Source organism: Ursus americanus, chromosome 3, assembly GCF_024610735.1.
Source record: "Ursus americanus isolate L20-20 chromosome 3, mUrsAme1.1.p, whole genome shotgun sequence".
Classification (NCBI taxonomy): domain Eukaryota; kingdom Metazoa; phylum Chordata; class Mammalia; order Carnivora; family Ursidae; genus Ursus; species Ursus americanus.
In genome coordinates, this window is record NC_142129.1 from 22614572 (window position 1) to 22636075 (window position 21504).

At 43.5% G+C, this 21504-nt stretch overlaps 2 protein-coding genes across 6 annotated transcripts in view; both read right to left on the reverse strand.

The window, feature by feature from the left end:
* The window catches only part of STRIP2 (striatin interacting protein 2), a 47739-nt gene extending 39972 nt beyond the window's left edge, over positions 1 to 7767 (reverse strand). Inside the window, exons 1-2 of the mRNA XM_045792661.2 lie at positions 7577 to 7767; positions 961 to 1030 (exon numbers count right to left, since the gene is read on the reverse strand). Of these exons, the coding sequence (XP_045648617.1) occupies positions 961 to 1030; positions 7577 to 7705 (199 nt within the window). The 5' untranslated portion in view covers positions 7706 to 7767. The remainder of the gene's footprint in view (positions 1 to 960; positions 1031 to 7576) is intronic.
* A 4973-nt stretch (positions 7768 to 12740) lies between these two features.
* Positions 12741 to 21504, reverse strand: part of AHCYL2 (adenosylhomocysteinase like 2) — a 160765-nt gene continuing 152001 nt past the window's right edge. For all 5 annotated transcript variants that reach the window (XM_045792663.2, XM_045792662.2, XM_087860834.1 and 2 more), the window contains exons 13-17: positions 19559 to 19657; positions 17795 to 17863; positions 17613 to 17691; positions 16220 to 16340; positions 12741 to 15811 (exon numbers count right to left, since the gene is read on the reverse strand). In XM_045792663.2, the coding sequence (XP_045648619.2) occupies positions 15805 to 15811; positions 16220 to 16340; positions 17613 to 17691; positions 17795 to 17863; positions 19559 to 19657 (375 nt within the window). In that variant the 3' untranslated portion in view covers positions 12741 to 15804. The remainder of the gene's footprint in view (positions 15812 to 16219; positions 16341 to 17612; positions 17692 to 17794; positions 17864 to 19558; positions 19658 to 21504) is intronic.

A 21504-nucleotide genomic window follows, 5' to 3' on the forward strand; every position in this document is an offset into this window, starting at 1 on the left:
TGCTTTCCAATTTTATACTCTGCTCCCTCATGCCAAGCAGTGTATAAAAGTACTCATTTCTCTGCACCCTCACTAACTTCAGGCTTTTAAGTTTTGCAATCTGATGAATGTAAAATAATATCTCATTATTTTAATTTGCTTTTCCTCATTTACTAATGTAGTTGAACATCTTTTCATATATTAATTGACCATATGGTTTTTTATTCTCTGAATTCCTATTCCTATTCCTATTCCTATTCTCTATTTGTCTATTGTCATCTCTCTTCTCTTCTCTCTCTACACACACACACACACACACGCATACGTATATGAAATATAGTTATATTATTTGGAATTCTAATCTTTTGTTGGTTATTAAACTCAGCTCTCTCTGTCACTCATCACGAATTTATTCCCTGCGCTTATTCTCAAGAACTTCTTTAAAAGTCCTTGTATCTTTTCTCTGAAAAAGCATGTCTCAAAGTGTCACTTCCATGTGACAGAATATTTAATTTTCACACCATCTCCACCCAAACCTCATTTATTAAAAACTGGCATTCATAGCACATGTAACATGGAGGCTCTTAATGTAAGGAGATCAAACTTAGCCTAAGCTAAATCCCAGACAGAGACAGAGAGGGAGAGGGTGGCAGAAAGAAGGGGGCGTGCATGCAGAGATACAAGTGAATAGGGTAAAAGAAACAGGAGGAATGGGGAAAAGGTGGAAAGAAAACATAATTGAGAGTGCACCAAAAGAGAATGAAGAAGGATGAGCAGAAAAGAGTGATAGAATAAAAGTGAAGAATACTGTAGTCAAAGGAGAATTCACAGAAAGAAATGCAAAAGCAAACATATTTACTGCCAGAGGTTGGAGAGAAGAGTGAATGTGGAGAACAGACAAGCTGCCAGGGGAGATCACAGACCCCTGCCCTCTCCTCCCGGCTATCCTTCCACTCTCCACAGACCATCTCTACCTCATACCTGACAACTCTGCTGCGTGCCCATCTGCATCTCCATACTCAAATTCCAGAGTGGGGCAGTCCACAGAGCCCTGTAATGGAGAAGTCTTTGCAGTAACTTGGGAAAAGGGATGAAAAAGGAGATTATACTCTCATTTAATCTTCTCTTAGAGGCCGACATTAGATCAGGGAGGCAGCTAGGAGAGTCCCATCTGGGCCTTTAATCCAAACTTTGTACCCTCATCCAAACCAAAATCCAAGGCTCAGTGCAGGGCAGGGCTGAAGGTTCCTATATAAAATGAGAAACTCTGAGTAAAGGGCTAGGATTGTGAACAGATATGAAAGCTATACAATCTGTGTCTGTACCTGACCTACATAAACATGGACCAAAAGAGCATGTAGCTGATTTCTAGAACAATGAGATGAACTAAAACAAAAGAGGTGAGCCGGATTCTAATTTCAGCAATGTCATTAACCCACTGTATGATTTTGGGCAAATCTCGTTTTTTGGATCATAGTTCTTCATTTATTAAAAAAAGGTCCCTCGGCTCTAGTGTTTCACCACTTTAGGATTGTCAAATAAGGTAGTATTTCTACTCTAAGCTGTTTTAGAGCTAGATTACCTATGATGTTGTATGTATAAATTTATAATCCTATATAAAAATATTTTAATGTGATCCCACCCCCTAACCTCTTTAAGCATTTTGGAGTTATTCCCTACCAGTATACATTAGTATATATAAATTTAAACATTTTTTAATCTCAGCCATCACATATTGAGATCTTAAGCAAGTCATTTAACCTGTCTATGCCTCAGTGTGGTATAAAAAATGTATTTGGTCTTTGACCCCTGTTCCAGGCACAGAGCTCCTAAAACCTCTGGAATTTCTTGAAAGAAGTGTAATTCATAAGCCCCAGTCAACAATCCTTGAGTTTATGCTAGTTTATGCTAATGAGGTGACTCCTGGTGAGCCTTTAAGAGTTTCAGGGCTGGCCCCACCCCCAGAGAGGGGAGGAGGCTGAAGATTGAGTTCAACCAGTGGACAATGGTTTAACCAACCATGGCTAGGTAATGAAACGCCATAAAAGCCCTAAAACAACGAGGTTTGGGTACACCAAGGTGCTAGGAGGGTGAAACCTAGAAGGCATGGAAGCTCTGCACCATCCCACCCCTGTACCTTCTCCTTTGCCTTTCTTCATTTGGCTATTCTTGAGTTGTCTCCTTTATAATAAAATTGTAATCATAAGCAGAACAGTTTTTAAAATTCTGTGAGTCCTTGTAGCAAATTATGGAATCTGGGGATGGCAGGGTTAGGGGTGGGGGTGTTCATGGAACCTCTGAATTTACAGTTGGCCAGGTGGAAGTGCATGTAGCCTGAGGGCCCCATGCGTGGCTGGCATCTGAAGTGGGGACAGTCTTGTGCGACCGAGCCCGTAACTTGGGTCTGTGCTAACCACAGATAGTCAGAACTGAATTGGTGTCAGGGAATTATGGGAAAACAAAGTACTCAGTTTTCTTATCTGTAAAAATGAAGATAATTCATAGGATCATTATAAGGACTACATGAGTTAATAGAGACAAAGCATTTAGCACACTACCCAGCACTTGGTAGTACTATGTAGACGGTTACACTACTTTGTTGTTTGTTTGCTATTTTTTTTTTTAGATTTTATTTACTTATTTGAGAGAGAGAGAGAGAGAGAGCGATGGAGCAGAGGGGAGGGGTAGAGGGAGAGAGAGAAGCAGACTCCTCACTGGAGCAGGGAGCCCGAGTGGGAGTCGATTCCCGGGTCCTGGGATCATGACCTGAGCTGAAGGCAGAAGCTTAACCAACTAAGCCACCCAGGTGGCTTACTTTGAATTTTACCTATTGTACTTACAATTTTAATATTATAGTATCAAGGTATTTTTCTCATATTATTATGACTATCGTTTTAAACAGCTAAGTATACAGCTAAGTGGACAGATAACTGCTTAACCAATTCTCTACTGTTGAACATTTAAATTGTTTTTAACTTTTTTTTTTTTTTTTACTAAATGCATGAAGCTGTAATACACTTATAATTTTTTTCATATTTAGGAACTCTCCTAAGGACAGATTCTTTTTTTTTCAACTGATAGGTTTTTGCAAAGAAAATGAATTGCATCAAACCTTATGAATACTTGTATGGTTCTTTGTATATGACAAATTGTTTTTCAAAACTACTTTATCAATTTACACTGCCATCAATGCAAATCATATTTAAATCCACTATAGCAAAGATTTCCAAATACTTCTGGGTTACAGAGACAAAAAAACAAAAAAAGGTGGAGGGTGGAAATGATATTAGGTAGTTCTGATAAGTAAAGACTTAAAAACCTTTTTAAAACATGTATTTCAAAAAAGGATAGTTTAATACTCCCAAAATGAGGACACAGTATTAGAATAAAAGAGTCATTAACAATATGTTTTTCAAAGTTTTTGATTGTAAATCAAAGAATAAATAAACTTTACATCACGTCCCAACACACACACACAAAACTGGAACAAAAGTTTAACAAACTAGTATCACTATCACTATATGTGATGTAGATATTTTCTATTATTCTATTTCTTTAAAAAAATGTTGGTATCAACTCATAGATCACCCCCTACAGTTTGAAAAATACTGTTTTAAATTGCATACATCCTGCAAGCAGAGCCAAGAGCCAATATTCCGGTGACAAGATGTCACATGTCCCCTGCCATGATGTGACCAGAAGGATAGTCACCTCTGTGGTCTTCTACCTGAAAGCCCAGAATCTCGCCTTACATCAGACAGACCCTGAATGAGGCTCACTGAGAAATCCTCACAGCCCACAGCACGCTCAAAATAACTGGGGCCTGAGAAGGACGGCCGAGGGACACAGCTTTGCATCAGTCAAAGGACCAATGTTGGTTCCATGGTTTGGACAAAGGCACTGTGGAAACCTGAGTGGCTGGCATCAGGGGAAACTGAGCAAGCGGTACAAGAGCCCTTTGTACCATCTCTGCAATGTCTCTGTAAACCTAAAGTCATTCCAAAGTAAAAAGTTTAGTAAAAAAAAAAAAAAAAAAAAAAAAATCGCATAATCCTTTATTTATTTATTTAGTAAGTAAGTAAGGTCTACACCCAACATGGGACTTGAACTAATCAAGAGTTGCATGCTCTACCAAATGAGCCAGACAGGCACCCCAAACTTCATACACCCTTTAAATTTATTGTATTGAACTACATTAAAAAAAAAAAAAAAAACTCAGTTCAATGCCCCAAATTTTCCTCATTTTGCCACAAACCAGTAAAAATTTGCCAAGGACTTTGGGAACCAATTAAACCAAGGGATCTGGCTAAAGAGGCCTGAGGTGAATCACCTGGCTAAGAATCTTATTATTAAGGGGCGCTTCTGTGGCTCAGTTGGTTAAACCACCAACTCTTGGTTTTGGCTCAGGTCCGGATTTCAGGGTCCTGGGATCCAGCCCCCTGTGGAGCCCTGCGTCAGGCTCTGCGCTCAGCAGGAAGTCTGCTTGTGGATTCTCTCTCTCTCTCTGCCTCTGCCCCTCTCCCTCTGCCACTCGAGTGTGCTCACCTGCGTGTGCTCTCTCTCTGCCTGTCTCTCTCTCAAATAAATAAATAAATAAATAAATCTTAAAAAAAAAAAAGAATCTTCTTATTAAGCAAATAATTATTCTCTAGCTTCCTATTTTCCTTGGGATGTTCATACACTAAGCCATTCGGAGAGGGTAGGTCAACTAGTGTCCCCTACAAACACAATGATGGATGAGGAGGCTCTCTTGAATTGTGCCGACAGTAATTCTCTTCCAGTAATTCTCTAGAAGCACAAGAGAGAGGGGGGAAAGACAAAAACAAAACCATCTCCTCTGAGGACTGTCTTCCACAGGAAAGCAAAAGGAGGGAAGGGAGGAAAGGCAGATAGTCATCTAAGTCTGGCACCTGAGTGTTGTGGTGATAGGGAATGTACTGACAGGTAAAAAGCAGCTTTCCTGCTGCAGTGGAAGGTGGAGGAAAGCTAATCTTTCCAGCCAGCCTTTTGGCAGGCAATGAGCCCAGATGGAGAGGATCACTGCAGTTGTCCATTTCCAAGCATAAAAAGTGCAGCTGTAGACAACCAGGAGGTAAAACTGTGGGGCAGGTGGAAAGCTCTGAGTCCCTGGATACTGAACCCACTGGCAAAAGGAAAGTACTGTAGGCGCCCTTTTCCTGAAGGAAGACTTGAGAGGCAGGGAAAAGGCCTCCTACTTCAGGTTTTTTTTTTTTTAAGGTTTTATTTATTCATTTGAGAGCGAGAGAGACAGAGAGAGCACAAGCAAGGGGAGAGGCAGAGGTAGAGGGAGAAGCAGATTCCCTGCTGAGCTGGGAGCTGGACATGGGGCTCGATGCCATAACCTGGCGATCACAACCTGAGCCGAAGGCAGCCGCTCAACCATCTGAGCCACCCAGGCACCCCTCCTACTTCAGTTTTAATTCCCCCAAAGAACGTATCTTTCTGAAACCGGTTATTTTATTTCTTTGCATATTGTCTGTCTCTCTACCCTGACTAGAATGTTTGCTCCATAGAGCAAAGACCTTGTCCTGTTCACTGTTGTATTCCTAACACCTAAACAGTGCTAGGCATGTAGGAACGACTCAATAATTTTTGAATCAATGAATGACCCACCCTCTCCCCCCCCAAAATACATTTAAGCAAGAACAATGTCTCTATGGGGGAATGAGGCACAGGGTGCCCTAAAAGGCCAGATTCAGGGGCGCCTAGGTTGAACTCTTAGGTTCCTCTCCAGTGGTGATCTCATGTGTTATGGAATAGAGCCCTGCGTGGAGCTCCATGCTCAACAGGGAGTCTGCTTTGGAATTCTCTCTCTCTAAAATAAATAAATGAATCTTAAATAACTAAATAAAATAAAATACAAGGCCAGATTCATAGTGAGGCAGGGAGGGAGATGATGTGGACAGAACCCTAATCTAGGGATGCCTGGGTGGCTCAGTCATTAAGTGTCTGCCTTCGGCTCAGAGCGTGATCCCAGCATTCTGGGATCGAGCCCCCCATCGGGCTCCCTACTCCGCTGGGAGCCTTCCTCTCCCACTCCCCCTGCTTGTGTTCCCTCTTTTGCTGGCTGTCTCTCTCTCTCTGTCAAATAAATAAAGAAATAAAATCTTAAAAAAAAAAAAAAAAAAGAACCCTGATCTAGTTAGCAAGACAGTAAGGCTAAGCTCTGCCTCTGAAAGGTGGTGTGACTTTGGGCCAGTCTTTTCATCTCTTCCACTTCTCTTTTAGAAAATGGAATGGATTCCTCCTTGTCTGTATCAAAATGGAAAATGTATGAAATCCCTTTGGAAACTGTGATATACTATTCAAATGGTAAATCACTGCACAAGTAAGACCTAGCTTCTAGTACCAGCTCTGGCCCTATGAGCTACTATGTACTGACCAATTACACGCCCTGTGCCTGAACTGAATTAAACATTTGACATTCAGTTATCTCATTTGGCTTTATAACAGCCTTCTAAGGTAAGTAGCATTAACCTCATTGTACAGATGAAGAAACGAGCTCAGAGCAGTTTGGCAATTTGCCAAAAGTCACACAGAGAGTAAATGGTAGGGCTAGGATTCAAAACTGGGTCTGATTGACCCCAAAGCCTGGTGCTCCTGGCCACTATGAAAGATGTATGCTCCTGGGCAAATTACTTCTGTCTCTTACGTCTGTAAAACAGGGGCTAAAACAGATGATCTCTACAGATCCTTCCACATCTGACATTTTGTGGTCTATTCTGTGTGTGTGTGTGTGTGTGTGTGTGTGTGTGTGTGTGTGTGGTGTCTATTCTCCTGATCCCCACTCACGTCCATTTCTACTCTTGGCTAGTGATGGAAACTGGCTGGATGAGGGGGTACGGGACTAATAATTCACTCCCTTCATCCTCGAGTTAGCATTTCTTTTTAGAAGAAGTGACCCAAACATTCATATTCCTATCTGTGGGTTTGTATCCTGGACAGTTCCATCCACTCCCTCCAGTACAGCCCTTGCCTGAATCCTGTCTCAGTAACTCTTACTGGTAGGGGTCCTGATGTGGGTGGAAGGCACTCCCTAAAGAGTCTGCCAACACTCGGGGGGGAAGTCACTGGGCACATCTGGATCGGCTCGCTAGCCCGGGGCTGGGGGGGGGCGGCTGCCCCACACGCCGGCTCCTCTCCACTGCGGCGGAGCTCTGCCCCCCCCCCACCGCCCCATCCCTCAGGCGAGTCACTTAACCTCTCCGCGCCCGTTTCCTCCGTAAACCTAAAACACGAATCCCCACTTGAAGGGGCTGCAGAGATTAAGTGAGACATATTTGAAAAGTATCAGGTATGCTCGCTATCGCGCTACAAATTAGCGTCCCCAGAGGAGAGGCTAGAGGGCTAAGAAACCCCCGACCCGCGGCAGGAGACCGGCAGAGAGGGATCAGGAAGGGGCTGCAGAGCCCAGAGTCCAGGCGGCGGCGGACCCCACAGGCGCCCGCTCCAAGGGGCGGCCCCGAGCGCACCTGGGGCTCCGGAAGGGGAGGGGGACGGGGCCGAATCACTTCAGCCACCGCTTCCCGCCCGCGGGCGTCTCCCGGCCCCAACTGAAGCTCTCCGGGTTCCTCACCTCCGACTCCCGCCGCTGGCTTCTGAACGCTTCCCGGCCCTTAGGTGCCGCCTGCTTCCCTTTGCCGCCGCCGTTGCCGTTGCTATTGGGAGACGAACTCCCGGCCCCGGGCGCCGCGGGGTCCTCCATGCGGCCCTCGTCAGCGGCTCCCCTCGGCTGCTCTGCTCTCTCTGCTCGGGGCGACCCCGCCACCGCGCGCGGGGAGCCAGGCCCCGCCCCCTCCACAGCTATTGGCTGCGGTGCCGCCCCGCAGCCCCGCCCCGCCGCGCAATTGGCTGTTCGACGGCTCCAAGCGGGACTTGGGAGGATGTGGAGGGGCTCATTCACGGGATTCCCCCCCCCCTTTTTTTAAGTCCTGCGACGTTGCTGGTAGCCTTAGGCTCCAGGGTGGGCTCCCTGCTCCACCTCCGGAATTCTGGGCCTTGAGTCCTGGCGGGTTATCTTTTTGCTTCTCACTCAGGACTCACCCTCTCCCAAATAGCGACCTTTTTGGGGAGATCTAGTCTCCGCCTCCTGCTCCACTGCAGTCTCCCTTTCCCCATTACCACACACCTCTATCCCGGCGCCCACATTACGCCCCAAGTCCCGTGTCAGTCGCAGGGGAGGCATGGCACCGCCGGGTGGCCAGGGACGCCGCAGGAAACCAGGGACTCTCTCTGAGATTCCTTGAGAACTCATCCCGCCCGGAATGAGGGCTTGTCGGGAGATGGTGGGTTGAGGGGTGGGGTGGGGCGTTTTCACTTCACTGAAATTGCTGGCGCCCTTCAGAGCTGCTCCTGGTGGTCTTTCTCCGCTGAAGTGGGCCACCTTCCTCAGGTGTGATCTAGGGAGAGATGTTGAATGGAGAGCAAGCCCCCACCCTCTCCCCAGTCCTTTCCTTCATTCTTCTAAGATCCTTCTTAAGGGCTTGATACAAAGGAGGCTGTGTCGTCCCGCTCCGAATTTATCTAAAAAGCTGTTTACAGTAAATATTTAGGCTGTCTGGGTTGGTAATTAGAAGTCCCAAACAAGCGGCCTGAGGGGAATGGGTGGAACAAAATGGGTGGGATTGGGGGAATTGTTGAGCTGCCACTTTGTTCCAGGCGTTGCACTAGACCCTTTCCAGATATCATATGGTACTTCACTCTGACAGGTTGTTTTCACTAATCCTGTATTACTGTTGAGAACACCAGGACACAGAGATTACTCCTTGCGGTTCCCAAGGTATCATATTCTATCTTGTCTCAGTGTCTTTGCAGTTCTTTCTCTCTGGAAAAACTTTCTGCTCTTCTTGGCTAACTTCTCTTGTTCCGTGAAGATTCTGTTTCATTGTTACCTCCTCTTCCAGAAAGCCTTCCTTTGACCCTTCTCAACCCACTCAGGCTGTGTTGGTGTCATATCAAGTCTGCTTGGATTCAAAAGTCTTATATTTTCTCTTATATCCTCAAAGTAAGAGGCTCAAAGGAATTACTCCCCCTTCCTATATCTTAGGGACAACTCTCTCTTTTTAAATTAATAATCCTTTTTTAAATTTTTATTTTTAAGTAATCTCTACACCTAACATGGAGCTTGAACTTACAACCCTGACATCGAGAGTTGCATGCACCACCAACTGAGCTAGCCAGGCACCCCAACTCTTTCTTTCTTAACCATACCTCTCCCTCGTACTTTCCTCTGCTAGTCAGTAGGTGACAGATCAAGACAGAGTTGAGAAAGAACACTCCTTGGAGATTTCTCAGTTCCTTTCTCTCCTATCTCCAACATCTCCCTACTGTATCCACCCAATCATTTTCCCTTTCCTCTCCCATTCCCCCCCAAACTGAGTATAAGTTCCTTCAAAGTAAGGCCAAAGTATATATACCTCGTATATGTATGCTTAACACAGGGTTTCTGTAATACTGACTGAAAAATTATTTGTTGTAGAGGGCTGCCCCATGCATTGTAGGATGTTTAGCAGAATCCCTGGACTCTCTATACTAGACGTCAGTAGTAGTAGTAACCCCCCCCCCAAATTGTGACAACCAAAAGTGTCTCCAGATATTGTCAAATGTTCCCTGAGGAGCAAAATCTGCAGTTGAGACCTACTGGTTTAACAGAATTGAACTGATATGAATTTCCAAGGAAGTCCATGGCTCAAGGCCTAAACTATTTGATTTTGGAATTTTTTTAAGGGTATAATTTGTTAAACTGTAAGATTCACACTCTGCTTTAAAATTCACAACCCACGCCTCGCTCATCACTGCTGCAGTGTGGTAAACCTGCCACAGCACAGCCCATTGGTGTTTCTTTATAAAAGAATTAATTATTCTGTCTTCCTCTTCCCAATTCCTGTCCTCCTAAGCAGTCAGAGTTCTAGGATTGACAGGCCCAGAATTTCACATTTCTTTTGTGAGTCTAGTCAATCAGCAGGATTCTCAAACAGAGGTGGCAGATAGGAGTGGCCAGTTTTGAGTCTTTGTTCCTTTTCCAGTCTATCCTTTGGGCAAAGGAACAAAGCCTCAAACTGGCTTCAATTGGGAATAGGACTAAGGACAGCTTTCAAGTCCCCTCTGGCCTCTATGCAAAGCCAATTGCTGAGCCTGGAGCTCCATCTGGCTTCACTTTCAGAGAAGGGGTTTGAAAAACTGGTGTTAGGGAGATTGCAAAGAATCAACACAAGAGACCTCAATCCATTATCTTTTCCACACCCCAGTGGAATGGGAGACAGTAAAGATCAGACATCTGTCTGCTCTTTACAAGCCCAGACTTTCAGAGCTTGTCATAAGGAAGAAGATATCTGGAAATAATTCCTGGACGAAGCAACAAGAAACCACGGATTAACTGAGAACTTTGAAACTATAGGCCATGGGCTTGGCACACACTGAACTTCTTTAAGCTTACTTGTCAACAAAGATGTGAAGCCACCAATACCACCGACCACAGAGGCATCCATACATATAGCTGGGAGCTAATTAGGGGCTAGTCTGCAAGTTTTTCCACCTTGCGGAGATGGCTCCAGTGCTGAGTTATTTTTAAATCGACACTACCACTTTTCCTTGTCCCAAGACTCAGGCATTTTGGGGCTGCTGGCAGAGGGTTGGAGGTATAAATAGGTATAGTTACAAGGACTGAACATATCCTTTTCCCCATACAAGCACTCAACTTTAATCCATGGAGGTCAGATACTGAATTACATAGATAGCACCTGTTATGGAGAGCACTTAAAAATAAGATGCAGGAAGGGGCGCCTGGGTGGCACAGTGGTTAAGCGTCTGCCTTGGGCTCAGGGCGTGATCCCGGCGTTATGGGATCGAGCCCCACATCAGGCTCCTCCGCTATGAGCCTGCTTCTTCCTCTCCCACTCCCCCTGCTTGTGTTCCCTCTCTCGCTGGCTGTCTCTATCTCTGTCAAATAAATAAATAAAAATCTTTAAAAAAAAAAAAGATGCAGGAAGTCTTACAATACTTAATTTTTGAGGACATTGGGCAGCCAGGATGATGTAGTAGAAAAAGGACAGAATGTCTTTCTCTCCTATCAATGGCACATTTGGGTGTAATGAGGCAACAGAGGCTGTGGGACCCTAGACGGAGATAAGGAATTGATGTTTATGTAGCACATGGTGTGTGCCAGGTTTTTAAGCAGTGTTTCAAAAATTAAATCAGGCCTTTAAATCCTTACCCTAGAAGACAAGCATTAACCATTTCACAGGCAGGAAAACTAAGGCTCCAAGTGGTTATATTACATATATATGTCAAATTATACAACTTGTAAATGGAAGAGATGGTCAGGTGAGCCTGACTCCAAGTCCAATCTCTTTCCATACTGACCACAAGCTAGAGAAATTGCACAGCGAGGGGTAGTCAGGGCTTACCTTATGAGTTCGAAACTAAGACCCAGGCACCCAAGCTCCCGTCTTTCACAGAAGAGGACTCAAGCCCTGCTCTAAGGGGGTGAACCTGCCAGCTGGCTCACAGGCTCAGTGCTAGCTGCTGCATTCTCCTTTTCAACTGGAGTGGCACCACCCTTGAGCCATTACCAACTGCCCAGACTATTTTAGCCCTTAGTTTAGATAAACACAAGTTAAAGTAGCAGAAGATTCTGAGAGGGAAGAAAATACCTTGCATAAAGAACTAGGTTAAGTTGTCAACTAAGAAAGGCGGCCATCAGAAAGCTACTCAAAAATGGCCACTCTACTGGCAGTTGAGATAAAAGAGGCAGTTGGATTTAATCTTTTAGTTACTGATTTAGTCAGGCAAAAGCTGACTTGGAGACAAATCTCTGCCAGATTAATTTATTTCTTCCCGGTTGGATGTAGTCAGGTTCTGGGTGTCAGAGCCCTTTAATCCCAAACCATGGATGCTGGCTTCCTGCGCTTTCTAGCTAAGGGCAGCACACACAGGATTTGGGGGACCTAGAACCAGATGTTTCTCTGCCTTAGACCTACACTTCTCAACTCCCCAGGGTGATGTTTCTTTCTTTTTTTTTTTTTTAAGAATCTATTTATTTATTTGAGGGGCGCCTGGGTGGCTCAGTTGGTTAAACGACTGCCTTCGGCTCAGGTCATGATCCTGGAGTCCCAGGATCGAGTCCCGCATCAGGCTCCCTGCTCAGTGGGGAGTCTGCTTCTCCCTCTGACCCTCCCTTCTCTCATGTTTTCTCTCTCTCTCTCTCATTCTCTCTCCCTCAAATAAATAAATAAAATCTTTAAAAAATATTTATTTATTTGAGAATGTGTGTGCACACGTGGCGGGGTGGGGAGAGAGAGAGAAAGACAGCATATGTAGGAGGGGCAGAGAGGGGCAGTTGGAGAGGGAGAAGCAGACTCCCCACTGAGCAGGGAGTCAGACATGGGGCTTGATCCCAGGACCCTGGGATCATGACCTGAACTGAAGGCAGACGCTTAACCGACTGAGCCATCCAGGCGCCCCTTCAGGGTGATGGTTCTGAGAAAGCAGGTTCTTTACACACATAACCAGGGGGCAGGTTGGGGGGAAGATATTAGTGGAATGGCCACCATGGAATAAGGGACCCAAGACTAAGGCCATTTAAACATGCCTATTGGCAGCAGCTTTTGGTAGTCTATTGGTAAGATGCTTTTTACATTCTTGCCCTGCAGCAGGCTCTCCAGTCTGTTGCCCAGAAACATCTCTCATCTCTGAATTCATAGTTCTCAGAACAGAAGCAAGGACTACTCTCAAGACAAGAATCCATTTTAAGAATATTTTATTTATCTTTTGAGATTACATAGTCATTATTGCTGATCTAATACAATCACTTAGACATAAAGATTTCCAAGAGCCTCTCAGAAATGGCAATCCTTAGAGGTTTTATTTCCTTTCAGTAAGATGACAATGAGAACTAGATGATTATATATATAATATATATTATATATATAGTTAAGTTTATCGTCTACGTATAATTTGCTGGTGTTGCCTATTTTCTTTCCATAATTTTCCTTTATTAAAAAAGCTTAATGCAACAATGCATTTTGATTTCTTTTTTTTTTTTTAAAACCATGACAAAGTTAATTTTGAGAAAACCACAGGAGCAGCAATTTCAGATCTGTTCAGAGAAAAGCCAAGCAGCAAAAAAGCTTTGCAGGAGTATGTGGCCATGGGGAGCCGTGCTCATATGGGAGGGTAGGATCAGGAGGTAGGAGGGCAGACAGAAGGTAGACCAGATACCTTTTTTCTTTTTTAATGAGAAAAAAAAAAACACCCTGATTTTCCATTAAGAAGGCAAAAAAGACCTAGAAAACTAGCACGAATTCATCATAGAGAAAATGGTAAGTATCCCTACCTGCCAGGGCCATATACAAACAGATAATTAGTCCTCTTTCCCTTGTTTCCAGATACCTAAGATGCATCTCAGGTGAGAGCTTGAGGGAAGAAGACACATTTGTTCTGATTCCAAGGGTAGAGGGAATGACCAAATTCCAACATTAAGGTAGAACCCAAATACTCAGGAGGCCTGAGCCTCCTACTTCTTAATGGTTGCTGACATGGGGTCCACAGAGAGAAAGGAAAAGAGGTCATCTGAAACTCAGAGGCAAGTATCTCACCATGGGCAACGACACTGGCAACCTAACCTAGAGGCCTAAGGTGGCTCCTTTTTTACGTGGAATGGGTCTCTTTACTATAGCAAGGCAGGGTATGCTCTGTCAGGATCAGTACATAGCAATACTGCTCCACCGAGAGCCAGGCTTTACTGAGAAACAGTAGGTTATAATTCCTGGCTTAAGAACATAACAGGCTAGAGTCCAGATACCTGCCTAATGGAATCTGCCCTTGATATAAGATGAGTTACAAAGATCTGTATCCAATTAATTAATACAAGAGATCCGATTAATTACTACAAAACTCAGAACTGGGTAGGCAAAAGGAAGAATTGAGTGGCTAAGCGGAATTTTCAGCATATGATCTGCCTCATGAAAGAATATAGCCATGTATGTGGCATTTTCCAGTATGCGCTAAAACATACAGCCTCTGAGGAACCAGATGTTATGGACTGAGGCTATGTAGTATTTAATGAGGCAAATAGCCATTTACCCAAAGCCCACCTCCCTACCTCCAAAAGGAAGGTCACTTCCAGACTAGCTCTGAAAGTATATGTGAAGACCAGGAGAAGTTGAAGAAGGTGGAGGTAGGAGAGGAGAATCAGGGTGGGAAGGTTATAGTGATCCTGGGTGGTCTGGTGGTGTTTCCTTGAATCACCTTGGTCTTGAGACTATGAGGCAGACCAGGGTAGGAAAAAAAAAATGGGAAAAGAAAGAAAGAAAGAAACAGACCTGAGAGTGTTAAGGAAGGCTGTCAGGTGGGAAAGGGACTCACTTCCTTTGAGATTTCTAGGGCCACTCCAGACTTAAACTCTTAGAACCAGTCTGGTCCCAATAAAACCCTTAAGACCAACGGGTCAGTCTCCAAAAGGTATCCAACTCTTACATGGACATAAAATTTCAGGCTGCTCACACTACTAGTTTCTTGTAATGTTGGAGTTACTCAAGAAACCACCTCTGAAACATAGAATCCTAAGATGGAAGAGGCAAGAACATAAAAAATATGTCCCACTAGAGAAGAAAAACCACAGACTAAATCATAGACACCAGAACTCAGTTTCATCAATGGCAATGGCCAAAGAAATGAATGTCTGAGGTGGTTCAAACTAGTCAAACTAGCTTTAATCATCTGGACACAGTTGAGAGTGTCATCTCTGTAGAGCTTAGCCAGTTAAGCTGCAAAGCCCTTCCCAGGAGACAAATACATTCTGCTTCTTCAGAGTGTCAGGCTGTGGGCCTGAATGCCCTGTACCACTTCCAAAGCCCTACACCCCCAAATCCACTGGAAAGTACATCTTTCCCTGCTTAGTTTCAAAAGCAGTTTTAGGCAATAAGAAGAACTTTCAGGAAGCGGAGTTTCACAGTAAGCTCTCCTTTTCTGAGACAGTGCCAGTCTAGAGGGAACTTCCCGGGAAACTGTTCAGTTAAATGACAAGTAAAACTATGGGCCCCAGCGGGGCTGGCCCTCACTTCCTGGGCAGAGGTTAGTTGGGTTAAAAGATGGCAAAAAAAATATCTGATAAACACCAGAGCTGCTGAGGAAATATGGAGGCACATTCCTCTTGGAACCAGAAAGTGTTAAAACAGACGTGGACATTCAAGGAAGAAAGGGGTCCTGGGTAAGGAAGGAGACTCCCAGTAAGCACAGGCATAGCTAAGTTCTTGGTGTAGCTTGCCGAAGCCATAACACTCCTTCCTTCCTAGTCATTTTATAAAGAAGGCAGTGATAGTGATGGTCAAGGCTGGGAACCCAGGCCATGTTAATTCAGTGGCTTCCAAAAGGCCTCACCTGGGGAAGGGCCAAAGCTGAGAAAGGCAGCTGCTGAAAATTTATCCCAGAAAACCCCAGGGAACAAGGAGTCTGGAATCCCTGGACTAACTCCTGAACCTGGACAAGAGACAAATGACCATTGCTGAGGATTCCAAGTCAATGGGGAATGATGCGGATGATGCACTGGGAAGGATTACCCCATATCTTTCCTTCCTCAGCCTGTCCTTTGTGGCTCTCACAGCCCTCGGGGCAGTAACCACACTCTGGGCCAAGGCAACAGGCACAGGATTCTAGATTTTAATAAATAAATAACCTAACATATAGGGTGAGCACGGCGGGCAGCTGATTGGAGAAGCAGCTTGCTGGGTTCTTTCCTGTATAGGAGTGGAGAAAAGACTCGGAGTTCTATTCCTTAAAACTTCTTCTGGCTTGAATTACAGGAACTTAATACCTAGAGGGAGAAAGAAAGATGACACTGTGATGTTATCAGTTTGTGAGGATGCTGGGACATGAAGAGCTCACCTAAAGGTATATGGCAGCAAGGAGGCAGGGACTTTTCTGGAGTCTATGATGAGGGTAGATACTTGTGGTGCTTTTTCACATCAGTGAAAAAGACCAGTATTTCTCCATAAAGAGGTAAAAATCATATCGAGAAGATGAAATGGAAAAAGGCAAATTTGGAAAAGGAAGCACTATTAGTGTCTGGAGAAGGGCTCAAAGAGTCCTTTGGGGGTGGCAGTGAGGGGGAGTAGGTTTATTTTTCTGAGTTCATGTAAATGTGAAAGATGCAAAGACCAATTCCAGTGCAGAAAGCTCTTTTCTACCCAGGCCTCCCTGTTTTCTAGGGGGCCCCAGGCACCTGTAGTAATTAGGCTTGAAGGGCCCATTCTTGTTGAGTCCCAGATACTTGGCCTGTTCATCCGTCAGCTCTGTCAGGTGGGCATCAAAGGTGGGTAGGTGTAGGCTCGCCACATACTCATCTGGAACAGACCACAGAAGCCCTGGTATAAACATTCATGCCTCTTGTCTTGCTGTTCTCTCCAGGCTAGGCCTTAAAAAGTTGGAAGACACCTTCTAATTCCCAGAACTGAAAGAAAAATGCTCAACTGGCTCACTGGCCCAGAATCCTAAGGAGTAGCTGCTTGAGTTTCAAGCCAAGTGGTTTTCAAAGCCAGAACACTTCTTTCTTGCTAACTGTCTCATCCTTGAAGCTTTCCTTCTCCCCAGAAAGGTAAGAGAGATATGCAAGAAGCTATAGTCCTTAGCGAAAGGATGGGATAGCAGGGGACTAAAAAACGGGAAACTTGAACTTTCCTTCTGCCTTAGACTCTATACTTTGGATTGCTCAGAAAAATGAACACCTGAGGATATTGGAAAGGAATGTCTAATAATGATACTACACTGTTTGCTTTGCTTTTAGTATCTGAGGTTCTTATGCGTTGATGTTTACATTCCGTTACCTGAATACATATTATTCAGAATTTCATGTAATTTTCTAAGTATTTGGACTTCCTAACTCCATTATACATTTAGTCAAAACACAGACTGTTCTCTTTCTTTTATATCCTTCCAAAGGATATAGTAAAGGGAAAATATGTCAACTTCTAACAGTTGCTATGCATCTAGGGCTAAAGCAAAACAAAACTAGAAGCTGATTTATTCCCTGATCTTTGCCTCCGGAGTTTATAAACACACTGCATCAGTTCAGGTGCTTGAGGCAGGTTCTTTAAAACTTCAAGACAGTTTAGTGTTTCTCTTATATGAAACGCCCACATAACTAGTCTTAACAGAAGCTATTCAGTCTTTCCTTTGGCCTGGACAATGAGGTCAGAGTGAGAAGATGTACTATGAGAAGTCTTCTTGGTCTGAGGAAAGTCTGGAAGGGGCTATGTAGCAGCCTAGAAATGGAGTAAGTCAGACGTCACAAGGTAGAAGATGAGTCCTCTTTGTTAGGGGAAGATTTTTTTCTCCTTTGAGATTCTTGCATATAAGATACTTTAAGACAGAAAATCCTTAAAATTCACAGGCAGGTAAACCAAGTCATAGCAAAATGTAATGATTTCACTAGGGCAACTCATGTAGAAAATGTGATAAATCAAATAGGAAGGGAACCTAGGAATCCTAGCTCCTACTCTGCAAGACACAGATATCATTTTTCCCCCATCCATAAGAAATTGAGTGCCCCAAAGTTCATTTTGCCTCTGACTCTGAACTACTTTGGTAAGGATGGGGATGGAAGAGTGCATGCTTACCCATTTTCTTGGGCAACAGGTAGACATCCTGCTTATAACGACCCTCAGGAGCATTGTAAAGCTCTATCAAGGCAAGGGCCTAGAAAAGCAGAGAGATGGATGCTGATGTGCCATATCAAGTGAAACCCTGATGGTCTGATGACCCTCTCCAGCCCACTGCTTCCCCACTCTGGTGGCCCTACCTGAGTAGTAGCGGTGATTGAGAGCACAAATGTAGGCACTGTGGAGCAGCTTAGGTTCAGCAGACGGCCCTAGAGAGCAAGGGTTAAGACACAGATGGGTTAGGACAAAGTCTCTAGCCTTTGAGGAGTGAGGGACGAGCACAACTGCCATTCTCCAAATACCTCCCAACTACCATTGCTGGACAAAAAGCAGGCGTTCAATAAATATGAATTGACTGGATTGGAATAGGAATGAATTGACTGACATTTAAGTGGAATTTAAAAATTCTGGAAAATTTGATGAAGGTAATAGAGAAAAGATCTCTGGGATTACGTAAAAAGGGATAGAGATGGTCACATGATACTGAGGCTTATGCCGAGAAAGGGCATATTTCTCTTGAATTTTCTACTTTCTGCAACAGACTATCCTTCTGAGGTATTGGCATTCCCTTGAAAGATTGCTGTAACCAAGGATGTAGTCCAATCCAAGGGCAACCTCTCCCGGTTGTGAGGGGAGATACTTTTGGATTTAGGAAGCTGTGATGATTTTTGTGCTTCTTCCTTAGTTTGGTTCTCCTGAATTCAAGGGTAGCCTTGTATTTCTACTGGGTGAATACAAGAGGTAGAGACTACTAGAGAATGCTATCCTTTCCTGTCTTGTTTCCCAGGAAGCCTGACCACCTTTTTTTGCTCAAACATAGTAAACCAACTGTGGTGCTCACTTTTGTCACCAATATTAGTAGATGGGACCTCCCAGGGCAACTGGAATTAAGTCACCAGACAGCTGGCTGGCATCAAAGCAATTAATGAATATTTAACAACCTGCCCATCTCTTCCCTGATACACACTCCTTTCTTGTGAAGAAATAATCCAGTCCCTTTACAGATGCCCTAAAGTATTTGAGAAGGTGAGATAGGTGAAAAAAGGTGAAGAAAACAGTAAGGATACTCAAACATAAATTTAGGGGTCCCTAGGTGAAGATGGTATTACTTTTACACTTTCATATGCAGTTTCTTTAATTAAAAAAAAGCAAAGAAAACTGACTGTATATTAAAACTCGAGAAAAGTATTATCCTCCTTGTTATTTTGGTATCTTTCTCTGAAGAAGAGAAACTGTCAAGGTCAGAACAGGGGGTGCATCCATATTGCTGTCGGGAATCTAAGACGAGGGAAGAGAAGCTTTCAAGAAAGGAAAAGTGGCGAAACACTGACATGGAAGGCTAAGTGGAATGGAAGTGAAGAGTAAGTCTGAGCCAGAAGAAGCCAAGACAGAGAAATATTAATCACACAACCAGTATCTAGCTGGGTACCTACTCCATATCTGGCTCAATTCAGAGGAAAGGTCACTCGAAAACATGGAATCTATCAGCAAAGACATGACCTTTCCCGAGCTTGCCTAAGACAGTTTAGTAACCATCGGGAGTATCTGCTTTGTGCTTCCTGATTAAGCCATCCCACAAATGACATTATCTCTTTGTAAGCATCACTCAAAGTGGCATTGGTTCTATCCCACAGTAATTCTCCCACAGTAACAGTCATTATCTGACTCAACCTGTAGAGTGACAGAGAGAGACAAGATAATTGGTGAAAAGTAAGGAACCAAAATAGTTTCTTAATTGCTGAATGAAAAGACCTTTCACAATTAGATGTAAAATCCGATGGTAAAGTAGTTAAGCTTGTGCTAAAGAGGAGTTGAAAATGTAAGAGAACATGTGGAGGAGGGGCCCTGAGTATTGCAGTCTCTCCTGCCAGCGGTGAATTTCTCTTACCAGTCTCAGGTCTTACCTCTGCCAGCAATACTATCCTCTTGCCATCAGGCCATATTACATGGTCAACTTGGGATCTCACTCGCTCCCAGGTCAGTTCTGGTGTCCGCAGACTCGCCTGGAACACATACAGCAAGCACATCATCAACCACGACTTGTCCCGCTTCACGGATGGAAAGATGTTGAAGGGAGCCATTTCAAATAGCAAGTTGAAAGGAGCAACCAACATGCCAGATGGAGAATACCTGTCCCAGGTTGGTTAGGACTGTTCCATTTCAGGGAATTTAATCTTAGGCCCAGCCAGGGAGGGATCACTCAGGATGTCATTCCACAACATATAGTGTACGCCCACTGTCTGCTGAGCACAGTAAAAGGTGCTATGGGAAATACAAAAGAAACCACAGACATGGTTTCTGCCTTCAAAAAGCTCATACTTTAGCTGGGGACACAAAACAATGCATATGTTGGGGGGGAAGCCTTTAAAATACTTATAAAGCAACATGCAAACAAGTGCAAATTAATACAGAGCAAACAGAATACACAAGTGCTGAAGAGAAACAGAAAAAAGGAGGATCAGAGCTAAGTGGGATTTGTTAGAGAAGGCTGATTGTCCTAAATACAGCATGCTGGGGCCCAAGGTTCTGCCTTCACGTCCTCACGTCCCAGGTTCCACCTTCTCAACGATGGTGGCTCACCCTAAAGTTACAGAAGCTTTGTGACCTAAGTGCAAATGTGAGGTAGCCTTTAGAGAAATGCTCAATGGCAGAATAAAGCTCCCAACAGCTCACCCTCCTTCCATTTCTGTATATATTCCGAGAACAAGAGAAGAAATGTTAAGTTTATTAACAGCAGCAATCAAGTAACAGTCACAGGGTTTAGACTTAAGATAACAACTTCCTTCTTCCAATAGGCCATGCCTAAAATAGAAAGGGAGTCCATATTCTGAAACCAGCCATTGGCTCTGCTGGTAAAATTGAGAAGTTCTGCCAAACAGTAGTTTTCAGACAAATAGAGAAACACTTTAGTTATACAATAATCATTTGCTGAGTACCTACTATATTTCAGGTAATGTAGTAAAGGACACTATTACAGATGAGACTGTGGACTCCTCTGCTAGACTGTGAGCTATTTATGGACAGAGACTGTATCATCTTTTCATTACCAATCTAGTGGGAAAGACAGACAATTATATTTCAGTATATTTAGGACTACATTAATGATCTAGACCATTTTTTAGACCATTTCTTTATGAGGTAGATGAGAAATATAAAATGTCTTGAGATGTCAAGTTTCATAATTTAGTTCAGTCCTTATCTAAAGAACAATTTGGTAGTAGCCAACAAAATTTTATATGTGCCTAATCTCTGACCAATCAGTTTCACCTGTAGGGCCCCATCCTACAGAGACACTTGCTCAAATTCAGAAATATAAGTGCCCAAGAATGTTCAATCCAGTGTTATTTATAATAGCAAAAAATGTAATTTAATAAGGGAATGGCTAAGTAAATCCAGATAATCTCATACAACAGAATATTATGCAATTCTTATATAAAAGAGTAGATCTATATGTGTTAAACATGAAAACCATTCACTATTGTTAAGTGAAAAAATAAAGTTGCAAAACAGTATACTAGAACCCCAATTTTGTAAATGTTTTACTTCCTTCTTTAAGCATATTCATGTTGCTTGAATTTTTACACTAAGCAAGTATTGCTTTAAAGTTAGAATTAAACTTTTTTTTTTTTATCAATAAACACTGTAAATAGAGTTTAACATACCACTCTGGGAAGTTAAGGATATACAAGGTAAATCCCTTAGCCTTTAGAAATAACAACTGGGATGGCAATAACCATGTAGAGCCAATAGATATTGCTTGGTGACACTGGTATTTTTCTATTGAGATGATGGAACTTAAAAGTAATTCAAGTTCTTAGTGTCTCACTCTCTTAATCTTCCAGAGGACAAG